The sequence below is a fragment of the Phalacrocorax carbo genome, chromosome 1 (assembly GCF_963921805.1).
Source record: "Phalacrocorax carbo chromosome 1, bPhaCar2.1, whole genome shotgun sequence".
Lineage (NCBI taxonomy): Eukaryota > Metazoa > Chordata > Aves > Suliformes > Phalacrocoracidae > Phalacrocorax > Phalacrocorax carbo.
The window spans coordinates 77,712,302-77,726,966 of NC_087513.1; the positions used below are offsets into that span (position 1 = coordinate 77,712,302).

General features: G+C 44.5%; 1 protein-coding gene across 4 annotated transcripts in view; it reads left to right on the forward strand.

Annotated features, from left to right (window-relative positions):
* Positions 1–14,665, forward strand: part of PRR5 (proline rich 5) — a 91,349-nt gene that overhangs the window by 37,738 nt on the left and 38,946 nt on the right. For 2 of the 4 annotated variants that reach the window (XM_064461181.1, XM_064461189.1), the window contains exons 4-5: positions 1,643–1,756; positions 12,131–12,211. In XM_064461181.1, coding sequence (XP_064317251.1) covers positions 1,653–1,756; positions 12,131–12,211 — 185 coding nt within the window. In that variant the 5' untranslated portion in view covers positions 1,643–1,652. Of the gene's footprint in view, positions 1–979; positions 1,757–12,130; positions 12,212–14,665 lie in introns of those variants that run through there. The other 2 variants (XM_009508943.2, XM_064461195.1) reach the window with 2 other exon arrangements.

Genomic DNA, 14,665 nt, shown 5'->3' on the forward strand with positions numbered 1-14,665 from the left:
CCCTAGGTAGTTCTGCAACTGTTTCCCATGGAGGTAACACCAAATATAAATTTTGGAAGTAAATATTTATATGCAATAAGCTTAGCTGAGTTTGGGCAAGTAGTGAGAGGAGTTAGATTTTACTAAAATAATGTCAGTAAATGATGCACATAGAGCAGATCTCACTGTGAGAAATTCAGTTATCCTGTAATGTAAGCTTTGTCATATTATTTGGACACAAACAAATACAATTATAGCCTGAATCTAGACAATAGCTTATCACAGATGAAAAATGTAAGTAGAAAACGGGGAAAAAAAAGAAAGGATAAGTTTGTCTGTAGTGCAGCCCCCTTAGAGTGAGTGGAAGGTTACCCTGCAAGGAGCCTTCGTGGCTTTTACCAGACTATTAGCAGACCAGTGCCGTACCAACAGAAGAGCAGTTCTTACGCTCTGGCTCAGTGTATTGCAAACAATTTCTTTTCTGAGAAAGCTAATCGCTGTTTTGTTACATTTCTTCCCAGCAGATGAGCCGGGCACTCCTGTATTTAAAACAGAACCGCGAGTGAGTGACAGCGAGCTAAGCACAGGCTGGAGTCTTGTAGCAGCATATCCTTCAGCTCCAGTGCTGCAGTCAGAGAGAGAAAGATTTTTCCTTTGAAGATAAGACACCTGGGGCTTTTGTAGAAACTGAGTCTGCCCCAAGTTGTGCAGCTTTATCTTGATTAAAGAAAAACAAAAAAAAAAAAAAAAAAAAAAAAAAAAAAAAAGGCAGAGAAAGGCAAAGTGGCTCTTCTATGCACCACCAAAAATTCCTCAAAATGCTAAAACCCAAACCAGCACTTTTCATTCTGTAGTTGTGTTGCTTGTGAATACTTTCTGTCTTGTGGCTTCTGTGACACTTTGAGCCGAAGCAGCCTTGCAGGCGAGCCGTGAGGGTGTGCTGTGTGCGTACGGGAGAGAGGGAGTGCGGGAGTGTGCGTATGTATATGTATGAGCGAGGGAGCGAGAGCGCGTGTGTGCAGTGTCGTAACGTGGCAGGGCACAGCCAGTTATGAAACTTTCCAATAAAGTCTCAGTGCGTCAGTATTGGTTGCTTGGGTTGTTTGTTTTTTTTTTTGTCTGATGCCCTCCAGTTTCATTTCCATTTATGAGTCCAGAGAGAGAGAGGGAGAGGTTGAGAAATGCTAGCAGAGCCCCCCAGGCCACTGGAGGAGCCGAGCAGTTCCCACGACAGGTGGAGCACGCCGCTGCGGCGCTGAGCAAGATTCCCCGGTCGTGGTGCCCGGGGACAGGGGGAGGGGAAGCCCTCGCACTCGGGGCAGCTGCGGTTGCACGGGGCCCCTTCAAAGTGCTGCAGCAGCAGCCAGAAGTTCGACTTTTATTTTTTGAAAGGACTGGAGAAATTATTAACCACAGTTGATGACGTCAGAGTTGATCTGATTAAAGGTTTGTTTTCTTGCTGGCAGAGGTGTGCTCCGTAGAGACTGGTTCTCTCTTCTTTTTTTTTTAAGTTTCTTTTTTGAACAGCAAACGGAGGGAACTGCTCGCATTGCTGCTGCTGCTGCTGCCGCTGCTCCAGCTGCGTGTGTGTGTGTGTAAACAGGATGGTGTATCTGTAGCTGCCACGCGCAAACACACATTTGACCATGAGGACTCTTCGCAGGTTGAAGTTCATGAGTTCGCCCAGCCTCAGTGATCTGGGCAAGAGAGAGCAGGCAGCCTTGGATGAGCGGGGGACCCAGCAGCGACGGGCCTGCTCCAACGCTACCTGGAACAGGTAAGGTCTCGCACGATGTGCCGACGCCCCTGCAGCCTCTCCGTGTTCCCACGGCTGTGATTAACGTGCAGGTAGCCGCTCTGTCAGCTTGCAGGAAGGGCTGCTTTGCTCCCAGCTCGGCGAGATTACCGTACGTCAGGCTTCTGCCTCGGTGCGCTACACGTACCGGAGTTCGCGTTCAAGTAAAAGACAGGAGCAGCTTTTTTCCTGTTGCTGTTAACCTTTCTCTGAAGGCTGATAGCAAAGAGCCTTTCCTGCAGATGGCTCAGCCTGCTCATGGCTCAGCCTGCTCTTCCTTGTGACAGACAAGGACTTATTTCAAAGGCTCCAGCTACAAATGTGTCTTTGTGTCTGTCTAGATATTCTCATGGAAGGTTGGTTTAGTTTAGTTTAAAAAAAATTACATATACACAACTATTAAAATACATTATTTTCATTTGCATCGCTATAAATTGCTGTTATTGATACAAATATGACAAACTACTCAATTTACTTTAACAAAAATATCTGTGTGCCTGTATATATGCACATGGAAGCACACCCGCTTTGGACAGGGAAAAATAAGCCCTGATTGTTTTCTTTATTGTATTTATACCTCTAAATTTTATTAGTTTGATCAAAAGAAACCCAATCAAACATTTTGTTGAGAACGTGTCACTTAGCAAAAGTATTCAGAAAGCATCTTAATGACCATCTTGGTGAGACCCTTAAAGATGAGTCTAAGTCTCTAAGTCGTTAGGAATTATATTATGTCCTTTTTGAAAATGAAATGTAATCTCCTGGGTCACAGCTTAGAAAGCATCGTTTGTTATGTTTTATAATTGTATGGCGGTACAGCTGTAGGAAGCAAAATGCCAGTGAACTATAGACACATTTGCTAGAGGTACTTGAGTGCTGAGCAAAAAAATAAAAATATAAAACATTGCATCTTCTGTCCCTCTCACCACTTGATTTGTAGTTTCATACCTGCATTATGAATTAGTTGTTTAATGCCGGCAGCACACCAGGCACTGAAAGTGTACTGGTCACAGTAGACCAAGTTTCTGCCCAAATACTGTGCTGTTTATATGACCTGGAGTTGCCCCCGAGGTCTGGATGGTGGTGGTAATCAAAGGCTAGATTTGGCCACCTTGGCTCGTGCCAGTTGGGGTTTTACTTGGCCAGTTGCCCCACGGGAAGCAGTCCTCCGTGAACTCCCCGTGAACCAAGGTGACAGAAAATGGTCCCAAAAGCCTTTTTGTGATGGTGTGCTGGTGACTTTTGTCAGCAGGGATTAGGGTTTCCAAGTCTTGCTTGCGGGGAGGGAGCCGTGGAGGCGGATGCAAATGGAGAGCAGGTCAGGCACTAGGCTTGCTGCGAGGGGGAGAGCTCCAGGCTTAGGGGCTGCTGATACTCAAATGAGAGAGTTTTCCTAAGTGAGCCAGAGCAAGTGTTTGTTATTTTTAGTTCAGACAGGTATAGCTCTGGCCGGAAGTGTTTGCCCGTCAGCGCACTGGACTTCTGCGTGTTTCATCCAAACAATTAGACAACCATTCCATTGCCTGTTCCTGAAATAAGTGTCCACAAGTCATCCTGTCGCTGCTTTGCATGAACTCGGGCCTAACTGTGCTTTCCTGCCATGGGTTGCCTTTTCTCTGTGCCAGGATCACCGGGCTGCCCTGCCTTTTGGTGGCACACGCTTCCGAAACACTTTGGGAGCACTGGCAGAGCTACTGTCGTGCAGTGGCAGGCTGGTGTTACCTGTGGTGGCAAGTCAGGTGGGCATTGCGTGCCTGCACGAACAGATGCCTAAAGCTATGGCAAGTAACGCAGATTATGAGCCAGTCACGCTGCATGGGCGAAGGGAAGGCCCTTTATTTCTTATTTAATGATGCAAGGCTTTCTTCTGGGTGGAAGAAAGAGTGAGGGTAATTCTTCTTAGGCGCAAAAAGGCTTGTATCCTCTCTGGAGCTTATCCTCAGGAAAGCCAGGGCTTAAATGACGTTGGATTAGTTGTATTAAGAAGTTATCCACTGTAGCTTCTGCCTGTCACCAGTGTGTGCCCATCTTGGCATTTGTAACAGGGTCTGGTCTCGAGGGAGTCAGTGTTCAGCTCTCCTGGAGAGAGCATAATGTTCATGTGGCAAACTGGGTGTCTAAACTTTGACTCACCAAAAATCTTGGGTGGGTTTTGAAAAATCTTGGGCTGTAGAAGGTTTTTTATTTTTCCCCTGAAAAATAAAAACACCCCAACAGAGGACTAGCATGCCATATTTTGGTTTATGGGAATATTTGTTCTTCCAAATGAAAGGATTGCCTGTGCTGTTTCATTCTGTGCAATATCAAGAGTAAGAGCTTGCTGACCAAGGAAGTCGAGGTGCACCAGCAGAGCTCTTCCTTCTCGCCAAGCCTGGCTGTTCTATATTTAAATGTCTGCTGGTTTCTTGCCTAATGTTAGCAGCTGTGCCTGGGTGTGGCATGTGTGTATCTGCTTCTGAAAGAGGCTTTGAAACAAGTTCATCAAAACTGATGTGGAGAGAGGTAAAGCACAAGCCCACGGCAGGCCCTGTCCCACATGAGACTGCTGGTCCCATGCTGGAAGTCAGCCCTTTGAGGTGGAGTGAGGGTGCTCCCTCAGCCCTGCTGGGGACCGTGCTGAAACGCTGCCGAGCCGCAGTTTTGCTGGTGGGGTCTTCTGCAAGGTAGCAGCTCTGTCACCACGGGCTTTTTCTAAGGAGGATGTGCGGCTCCCCTTCAGTCAGCTTGAGTGTGGCTGCAGTCTGGATGCCCAGTGATGTCCCCTTCGCTCTGTTCAGACCAGTCTCAGCTGTCAGACTCTATACCAGAGGATGCCCGCTGCTTTGTGACACTGAGGGAGGGCAAACTGCAGGAGCTTAATTGCAGGGTTCGGTGTGCAGGGGGCACACTGCACTCAGTGCTGGCAAGGAAGGTCTCTTCCTCCCTGCTAACTTTCCTTCACCTCCAAACTAAAATGCTGTAAAACTTCTTGACACTGTTAGATCGAAAGGAAATTGGTGCTGAGGTGCTGTCTGCTGCTATGCAAATTAGACTTTATATCACGGCTTTTTTGAGCTTGCTTTCCCATGAACCCCAAAAGATCTGTACAGCAACACACTGGCAGCGCACGTTAACTAGCAACCAACAGCAACACAGTGGAACAATATAGTTTCGTTACAGCTCACATAATTTGCATTGGATTAAAATAGCTTAGATTTTTTCACTAGCATTGTCTTCAATTCCTCCCCCCCCCCCCGCCCCTTTCTGCTTCAGGCAAAAAAGTGAGGGCTGAATGCTGACTAAACCAACTGGTCTGAGAAACCCGGGGTATTTAATCTCAATCTTGCAAGCCAGGGGGGCCCCTTTCAGGGCAAATAAAATCCATTGCAAGGTTTTCATTCTGACTGAGCTAGCACAGACTGCCTAATCGGGAGCTGATACTGTCTGAGTTGTGCTGTGGGAAAGCCTCTAGTCAAAGGCACTTAGACCCTCTTTGGTGTAAGAAAATGGGGAAAATTCACAGACACATGAAGGAGTAGGAGATAGCAAAGAAAAGGCAAAGCAGACACAGGTCAGATGCCTGTATTAGTGAGATCAGCAGCAAATCCTAGGAGACATATGGAATCAGAAAGAGTTTTATGGTTTGGGCTAATTTTTACAGGGTTGTAATAAGCACAATAACTTGCTGTAAAGTAATTTTTACAGTCATGGGAACCATATTTCATCTTCTAATGAAAAATTAATGTTTTTTTTAGATCACAGGGAGGCTTTTCTGGTGGAGAAAACATTCCTGGCCAGCATTTTTATCTATGTCTTCTCCTCAGAAATTTTCTTTCTTCCAATATTTAGTGTTTATTTAGAAATACTTTGAAATATTTCTGTCCGTCTGCAGCAGAAATATTCTTCTTTTTCCTGACCCTTTATTTGGAGTCCTCTTTGGAGCATTTGGCCATATGTGTGCACTGGGGGCCAACAGAGCTGAGCTATGAGGTGGGGAGGTGAAGGGGACTTCTCAGCTGGTCAAGCCACCACTTGTGCCGTGGAGCATGTGCCAGCCTTGACTACAGTAATAGAAAGCGGTGGTGGAGGAGAATTGCTTCTTCGTATGTAAGAGTGATGTTTAGAGTTGGTGAAATTAGTGAACTAATGCCTCTAAAACGCTTTGAAGACAGAGTTTTGCAGACCAGATTATTTTCACTTGTATGATCCAGTGCGTAATTGCAGCCTATCCCTCTTTGCAGATTGCTTTACCTTGGGTAGAAATTTCAGAAATATAAGTGGACTAGCAGCTTCAAGCTTATTTTGAAAGGGTCAAGACCTCATGGAAAGCCTGTGGAGTTGCAGCTGGACTGAAGCTGTACTGAAAATGGGCTCTTCCCAATTGAATTAAGCTAATTCAGGAAAATGAGGTTTTATTCTGCAGCAAGGGTGTCTTTCTTCAAGGAGGTTTTGATGCAAGTATATCAGGTTAGTTATTGTTAATTAGCTATTCCCATAACTGGCCAGAGGAAATGAGCCCCGAGCCACTTAGTCACTTTTGAAAATGAAAATGTTGCCTTTAACTCCCCAGTTCTTGCAGGGTGTGATTATTCACACAGCATTGTTTTCGCTGGTGGACTTCACCTGGAGCATTTGCAAACACTAAATAAAAAACACCGTGATATTTTCACTCGTGCTGTTTGCATGTGGAGGTAGTGACTGCTTTAGAGAACCAAAATTGCCTGTGTGCTTGCGTGAATGAAAACATGGGCTGCTCCACCTGTTCTGCCAGCAAATGCTGAGCTGGGAGGGCCGTGGTGACAGTTGAAACAAACAGGACATCGGGATTCAGACAGATATTTGCGAGCCCAGCTTTGCAGTTGTTCCACATCAGTGTGGACAAATTGATTCTGACCTGGCAGAAACCGGTACTTTACTTACAATAGCTTTTCCTTCTTGGCTTCTTCAAAACATCAGTGAAAGAACAAGGTGATAATTCAGTGCTGGGTGGAGCCACCCTCCCACCCACCAAAGGCAGTGGTGTCTGGGTGGACAACTAGCAACTCAAGGGAAATGTATGTTTTGGTGGTATTAAGCTACTCAGGCAGTGGCTTTCTATTATGCAAAAATCATAATAATAAACTCCACCCTCTCCATCCTGGCGCTCAGGCTGTTAGGCTGGTTGGGAGTGCCGTCAGTGAGCATGCAGCTTTGTACTCTGGGGATTTACACCTTCCAGATCCCGTCGTGCCACAGTCAGCTGTGCGAAAGGTCTGCCCTGTGTATGCTGGAGCTGTCATTCCCCATGTTTCAGGCAGCCAAATGGCAAGTCCTGGAGCCGCTGCCTCCTGTGGAGAATTGGGCAAATCTAGAATGAGTAGTCTGTCCAAAGAGGTGACATTTCTTCGGCTGCTGCATTGATTTTTGTTGCTGTGAGTGCCACCTTGCATGTAGACAGTTTTCTTTTGGCAATCTGTGGCCACTGTGGGATAGAGAAGTACAATACATTGCTGGAGCCATTTTGCCTTAATTCTCAAGGCAAACCCACCCCCCCCAAAAAAAAACAAAAAAAAAAACCAACACAAAAAAAACCAAACTGGCCTCTGCAGTTTTCTGATCCTGATTTTTACCTCCTAGAGCCAGCCTGGTCTAGCCATGCTTGTGTCTTCCTTGCCCACCCACCAACCTGTGGGAAACCTCTTCCCAGTCTTCTTTCTGCCTCGCTGCTGGTCTCTCAAAATGTCTTCTCCTAGCCATAGTCCTCAGACCAAGAGTGGCCCGTGGCATTTGTTTTTATGGAAAGGTGCTGGCGCAATGTATCTTAGTGTTTGGACTCAGGTTAAATAATACAGCCACAGCCATTCACCCCAATTCATACCAGTTGAGGAGCTGGCTAATGAACTGGTGCTGTGTTTTCAAGAAATGCCATAATCCCATAACTCAGAGATTTGCCTTTTCTCACAGTGTGATGGTGGATGAAGCTTGTTTCAACAGTGCACTGCTCAGGTACACAGAGCTTCCAGGTCCCCCTTGTTCCAGCAGAAGATTCTGGTGGGGGAGTGTTAGAAATTGGTCATTTCCTTAAGCAGGAGAAAGTGCAGCACTGAAGGAGTAGGAGGTTACATCTGTGCTTCTGTGGAAGATGTATCTGTTGGTGCAATACAGCAAACCAGAAGCATTTATAACCCTGGATGTACAGTATGGGGCCTGGTCTTAATTGGAAACTGGAAGCTTATTCAGCACTGAGCATGGGCAACTGAGGAGCTGACCCATTTTTTGGGGCTCTTTTTTTGTCTCCTCTGCAGTGCTGTGTTCTTGTGCACACAGCAACTACAGGGAAGGTGTTCAGAGTAATATCAGTGCATGAGTGCACCCATTATTAACTTTCATGTTTAGGAGAGTTACAGAAGGCAGTTTACAAGCTATTTCCAATTCAGGTTACCTATTAAAGTATAAGTTTAATCACATATTATTGACTTAAGCCTCAGTGGAGGCTGGTCACAGGTTGAGGCACCCAACTTGAGCATCTTGCAGGACTTTTGTGTGTAAGCAGCAGCTCAAATATTTTTTTACAGTGAAAGATGGTACCATTCTGACTAAACCCTTTTAAACAATCACTTATTATAGAAACCATAGCATTACTTTAATTTAAACAAGGGTTGGGTTTGTTTTTTTCATTAACTTACAGTAACTAAGAAGATTTAAGATAGCTTTTTATTATCCTGACAGCAGCTTATGCCACTGATAGCATCCTGGTTATTCCAACTGCTCTTTGTTGCCTCTTGAGCAAGCATGGAGGACCAGATCACGGCAGCATTCCCACGCCGCCTGCAGCCTGGGACCGCATGCCTGCATCCTGCAGGCAAGCGCTGCTGTCTGTGGTAGGAAAGGCAGCTGGTCAACACAGAAGGGCCAAGGCTTGTTTTCCGGACAAGGCAGTTGTCCCTCACTACAAGGCAGATCCAGGCAGGTTAAAAGATCAGCACTAGGATGTTTTATGCAGGTGCAGTTCTACTACGTGGGCAATAACTTAAAGGCTCACAACCTGTCCCCGTAAGTTCTTGTTAAAAAAGCTTAATCTCTCTTATTTCTTTGAGGAATAATAATGGACCTGTTAAGCTGGAAAGAGAAAACCTCCCCCTCATTTAGAAAGGAGTGCCAGAGAGAAGGAGAGAGAGCATGCTGGCTTCTAGGAGAGATACTTAGTCATTCTTCTCTGCAGAAGGCTGGCAGGGAACATTGCAAAGTTCATTTCCGAGTTAGAAGAGCGTGTAAAGACTGCTTGTTTTATTCACTACATTAATCGTACTTTACATGTTACTCATAATATTAAAATACCCAAATCGCTTCACTGTATACCAGAGACATTTAGCTGCCAGTTTTCAAATAATCGTAAATTGAGTGTGTCTGTTCAAGCCAGCCAAAATAAGCTGGGTTAGATCGTGAGTGTATGTCTGTGCACGTGGGTGTAGGGGGGAAAGAGGGACCAGCATGCTTAATGCTTTGGAAACATCCTCAAAGGAGCAAAAGAGAAAAGAGGATAATGGTTCCTAATTTGATCTGCTTGTGTATTTCTCCACAGTGGGTCATATCCTTCACCTGCGACTTCTAATTTCCTTTTTTCACAGATGAACATGGCTGAGCTTTTTTAGCAGTGCACGTCTTTGCTGTTCAGCATTGTTGCGTGCCTGCCTTTCGAATCTCTCGGTGAATAACGGTGGTTTTACTTTCCAGCCCAGTCCTCTGCTCCCAGCAAGCACTGAAAGGAGTTGTCTTACCAGGGACCTAGGGAGGTTTAACATGGGTGCCTGAGGTCCACATACACACTCCACTGCCGCCTGGCATAACACTTGCAGTGGCATCCCCTTGCAGTGGGAGCAGCTGTATGTGGCTAGATCTGGCCCTGAGCCAACCAAGCTTGTTCACCAGGAGGAATCAGGCTTTCTCCCTCTGGAGATCTTATGAACAGATACCACCTTTAGCTCTTCTTCATAATGCAGGGCAACCCCAAATCCTAGTACCTCCAGGATGGGCAAACCGGGTCCTGGTTTTGCTTTCCAGAGCTGTGAAGCTGGTTGCTGCTCCATTGCACCAGAATCCAGTGCAGTGTGAGCAGGGGGAGGTCAGCTGCAAAGCTCTGAAAAATTATGTTGCAGAGTCACTGGTAAAACCAGATCCCCTGGAGGGATCTGCATGCTGTAGCTTCTGATCCTTGGAAGATCTTTTCAGTAGATGTTCTAGGGGTGTGTTTTAAGTCAGTGACCCCTAAACAGACCTCCTGAGCAACTCTGTGGCTGGTTGTTACTATTCCTTGCTCCAGCTGAGTACAGGCCAGGAGGTGGTTTGCAGAATGAGAGCCACCCAGGGAGACAGTGTGGAGCAGGAAGACTTCTGCCCTGTGGGTTTTTTAATAAGCCTTAAGATATCATCTCCCATTCTCAGGTGTAACGTTGAATAGGGGGAGGCACAGGCCAATATCTTGCAATCAGGAGGATTGGGGGGGGAGAAAAACAGTGTCAATGATGGCACGTATTACTGCTATTGATAATTATGCTTATTGCTTTTGTTATGATTTTCATAAATAGATCTTAAAACACCCTTTAGTGGTCACCGTCATCATCTTTATTTTACACGTGTGGTAACTGAGGCAGACAGAAGCGAAATTATTGGCAGTCACTGCCAGTGGTGGGAATGGTTATTTCAGTAAAAGCAGTCATATTAGAAACCAAGTAGCAGTAGTATGAGCAGTGGAGCTGATAAAGGTTGCTTCCGTGTGTGGTAGGGTCAGGAAGCTAAAGCATCTGTGTGCATGTTGAATGAAGACCGAGCTCACCCTGCAGTATGTTCTTGGTCACTAAAAGGTGCTCCTTCCACCCCAACTGAAACCTGACAGACCTTAATGTTTTGGGGACTTCCGCTCCATAGTTAAATGTGGTAGAAATTGTGAAGCAGTTCCAACAGTGGAGGAGTGAGGATGAGCTGACAGATGGAAGGACCACATGAGTTTTCTTGCCTTTTGGAGTCAAAGCCATGAGGCTATAAAAAGTGGCACTGGGTTGGGGAAGGGGAAGGCGACTTCCACTCCCTTCTACTAATGCTGGAACAGGTTGGTCTCACCTTTCACTGGCATTTCTTTACCTTTGTCCTCACACCTAAGCTCAGTCATTTAGGCTGATGTGTCATCAAGCTAATTGTGTCAGGTGTATTTCAGGAGCACGTCAGGGTTTTGTTTTGAAGCACGTACTCATTTCAGTAACCCTTTGAGGTGCAATCTTGTTAAGTGGACCAGTAAGCATCCCTGCTAAGCACATGGATTGCCAAGTACCTGCAGTAAGTGGCAGGCTTTTACCATTCAGCATCCTGGAATTTATGGGGCTGGTGGCCATACGCCCCAGGGATGGACAGTGTTAGGTATGTGACTTTCTGTTGAGCTAGAGAATTTTGTGGTCTCAGTGCTGTCTTGGTTTGTGTCTGACTGCAGCAGAAAGACACTGCCTCTAAGCAACATCTGCTTGCACAACAGTTAAAAATGGCATTGAAAATGAAAAGGGAGCATTTTTGTAGGACAGATGGCTTGCCTATGCCTAGCACATTGCTGCCTCTCTCTCTGTCTGCCTTAGAAACTCTAGACTTGTTCTTTCAGTGCAGCCGTGGTTTTTCTTTAGCTGGAGCAAGAGCGTAAATCTTTGAGAAATGAATAAGTGATAACAGAAAACAGTCTTTGTAACCTATTGGTCCTTTTTCTGTTGTTTCATTTTTGAAAATGAGTGAGAGATTGGTTAAATTGACTTAAAATTCATAATTGTCCAGTGTTTCTTTATTTTTTTTAAAGAACTAACCATTCTTGAGGTTCCATTCTAGTAAAGGGTATGCCATATTTGTGGGTTAAACTTCAGGTATAGTGTCCAGCCTGGATAAGTGCTGACTTGTTGATAAAGGAATCAAATAACGATAGCTCAGACAAACATATGCCAACAATGGGAATAGGATCACTGATCTGATAGTGAAGCTGTTAATTGTCCCTGTGATGAGCGTAGAGACAAAAATATATTTAAAAATGCTTCAAATATCCTTAATATATGAATAGATTAAAATTTATCCTTAATAAACTTAAAGTACCTAAAATATATAAGCCTAAGCTTTCTGAAATTACTGATTTCAGATGTGCAACTGTTGAAGTTACCAAGTTGGAACAAATAAAAAAGAACTGATTTTCAAAGATGTCATCTGTTTCCTAGGCAGTAATTCCCTCTAAGGCATCTGGGATGGGGTACCAGCAGCCATCTATGACTTTTAAAAAGGTACTGCAGTGTCTAGGCAGAGATATTAGGCTTATTGTGGAAGTGATATCCTTATAAATGTGATTGGGTGCTAATGCCTCCTAATGTCCTCTTTCAGTATCCACAATGGAGTAATAGCAGTGTTCCAGCGTAAGGGTCTCCCGGACCATGAACTTTACAACCTCAACGAAGGAGTCAGGTAAGAGACTCAACTCTATGCAAAGTGTTATTAGCCAGCGTGCACAGTACTGTTTGCTAGCACTCGTGCTTGAAAGCTTGTACAGCAGTATTATGGGGTTTTTTTTCCCAGTGATAGTTTCAGCTAGTACAGTCAATTTGGCCTCAGTGAGTAGCTGTTGCTGATGTGTGTCAACACCTCGCTGTGTAGCAAGAGCTGTTCTCCTCCTGCAGAGGAGGTATTTAGCCATGAGGGGGATGGATTATTTCAGAGTCTGTCTTGACATACTGGATTGAAACTAAGGAAGGGAAAACCTGGACCCCTCTGGTAATGAAGCCATGTACCACTGCAATGATGCTGGCCTTTCCATAAGTGCCAGGCCTAGCCCTGAGATGCTTCCCTTTAATCTGTGGAGGATGTAAATCCTCCAAGCGCTCAGTGCAACATGTCAAGGAAGGATGTCCTGCCTGGTGGTCCCTTATGTCTAGCTGTTCCTTCCACACAGGTTGTATATGCTGTAGATGTTATAAAGCTGTTGTGTCAGCACAATGACCTGATTAATGCAGTTTAAGGTTCCTATTTCTTTCTCATACTGTGATGACACTGTTCATAACAGACTAAATACAGATCAGTGAGATGTATACTGGGAACTCTTTTTCCTAAAAAAAAAAAAGTGAAAATCCTACCATTCGAGTTATTTAAGTTAGAGCTGCAAAGAGAAGTTTACTAAGAGATAAACTGATATCTGGATTTACAGCATTTTACTTTTTACTACTTTTTCTAGCACTTACTCTTTGACTGACGAGGGCAAGGCAGCAGATTTCCTTCTAGAAATTTGTCCCAATGCTTTGAAGAATAAATGGTGGAAAAGAAGCTGCACTTAAAAGAGACAGACAGCTTATTACATTCCCTGGCTCTCTTCAGATAAGAACCTCAGTAATTCCCTTTCCCTTACTGTTTATTCCCACTCTATCCAGGCACTGGAGTCTGACAGAATCCACAGAATATCCAGATATTCAGGGATTATCTGTCCCTGTCTGGTTCCCAGTCTGGGATAGCTGGCCCAGTCTGGTTCCTTTAATTGTGTGTATATCTTTGGAGAGGTCCAGATGAATGATATTTGGCCTGTGATCTCTCTTTTCTCCCCTCTCTCTGTCTTTCTGAAATTAAAAGAAACTTATTCTCCAGTTATTTCTTACTTCTCTGGGGAGAAAATGACATACAAAGAATAGCTTTTTTAGGATGGTTGTCAGGATGATCCATCAATCATTTTGAGTTAGCTATTGGAATAATGGTTGATCGTTATTACTGTAAGTGCAGTTAGGATTCTTCAGCTTTATCTGAATGACAAAAAAATGGTAGTTATCAGCTGAGATTTCCTGGCCCAATGGATTTGCTTCAGGATGCTCATCTGCTGGTGAGGGACAGAAGAGGCAAAATTATCTGCTGATGTGACAGAGACAAATATAATCTTGTATGAATCAACAAATAGATAGATAGATAGATGTTATTTGGTGAATCGTGCTCAGATTTTACTTTCATTTACCTGGGTATAAACCCTGCACCGTGACGATGCTTGCTAATACAGTTCTGTTGAATTTATTGCAACATTCCAGGCAGCCAAACAGGCAAGCTGACTACAGATAGACCGGTTTTTTTTTTTTTCCATTTTACGATGGGCTTTGCTGCCACATGCAAGGCCCACTTCTTTTTGTCAGGGTAAGGATCACGCTGCTTTGTTGTTATCTCAGCTGATCGGTCAGTTTTCCTTTGCTTCCTGGAGAACAACGCTTGGTGACTCATACCTGAGCTGATAGACAAAACAGTATGAAATCTAGGCCAAGCAAGAAAGCTGCTGTTGTAAATGAGGCATCAGCAGCGTAACTCTCATGGGATGACAAAGCGTTGGGTGAGATGCAGCATTGCTTTTCAACTGCTTCTTGTCCACTGCTGCTTTGAGGTTGTTTCCCGTGGCCTCCGACTTGGCCTGAACAGCCATCTAATTTATTGCCAAAAGTTGTCCATCCTCTCGGTGATAACTCTGAGTTTGTTTTTGTGAAGCTTCTGGTGTGTGTCCTGCTTGCTTCATTCATACAAAAAAAAAAATCTAAGATGACAAAACTGCAAGCAGGCAAAGAGGACACAACAGCCAAAAGATCGGTCTCTAGAGGAGAGCGTGGTAGTGGTTATTTTTTAAACATGCCTGTTCACACGTCCAGCCATGGCTTCTTTCCAGAAACTACTGCACTCCTGCTGTGTGCTTCATTTTACTGCCGACCACAGTCAATAACATTTTAGGGCCTCCTGACTATTTGCAACTGAAGCCCTTTTGCCTCACTTAAATTAAGCTCAAAACCTAACTAAGAAATTACTGATTTGACACATACCAAAAATATCTGGCTTACTACTGTTGTTATTTAATTCAGAATAACTTTTTTTGGGTTAATGCTATTACTGAATGCAAAAATATCTGAT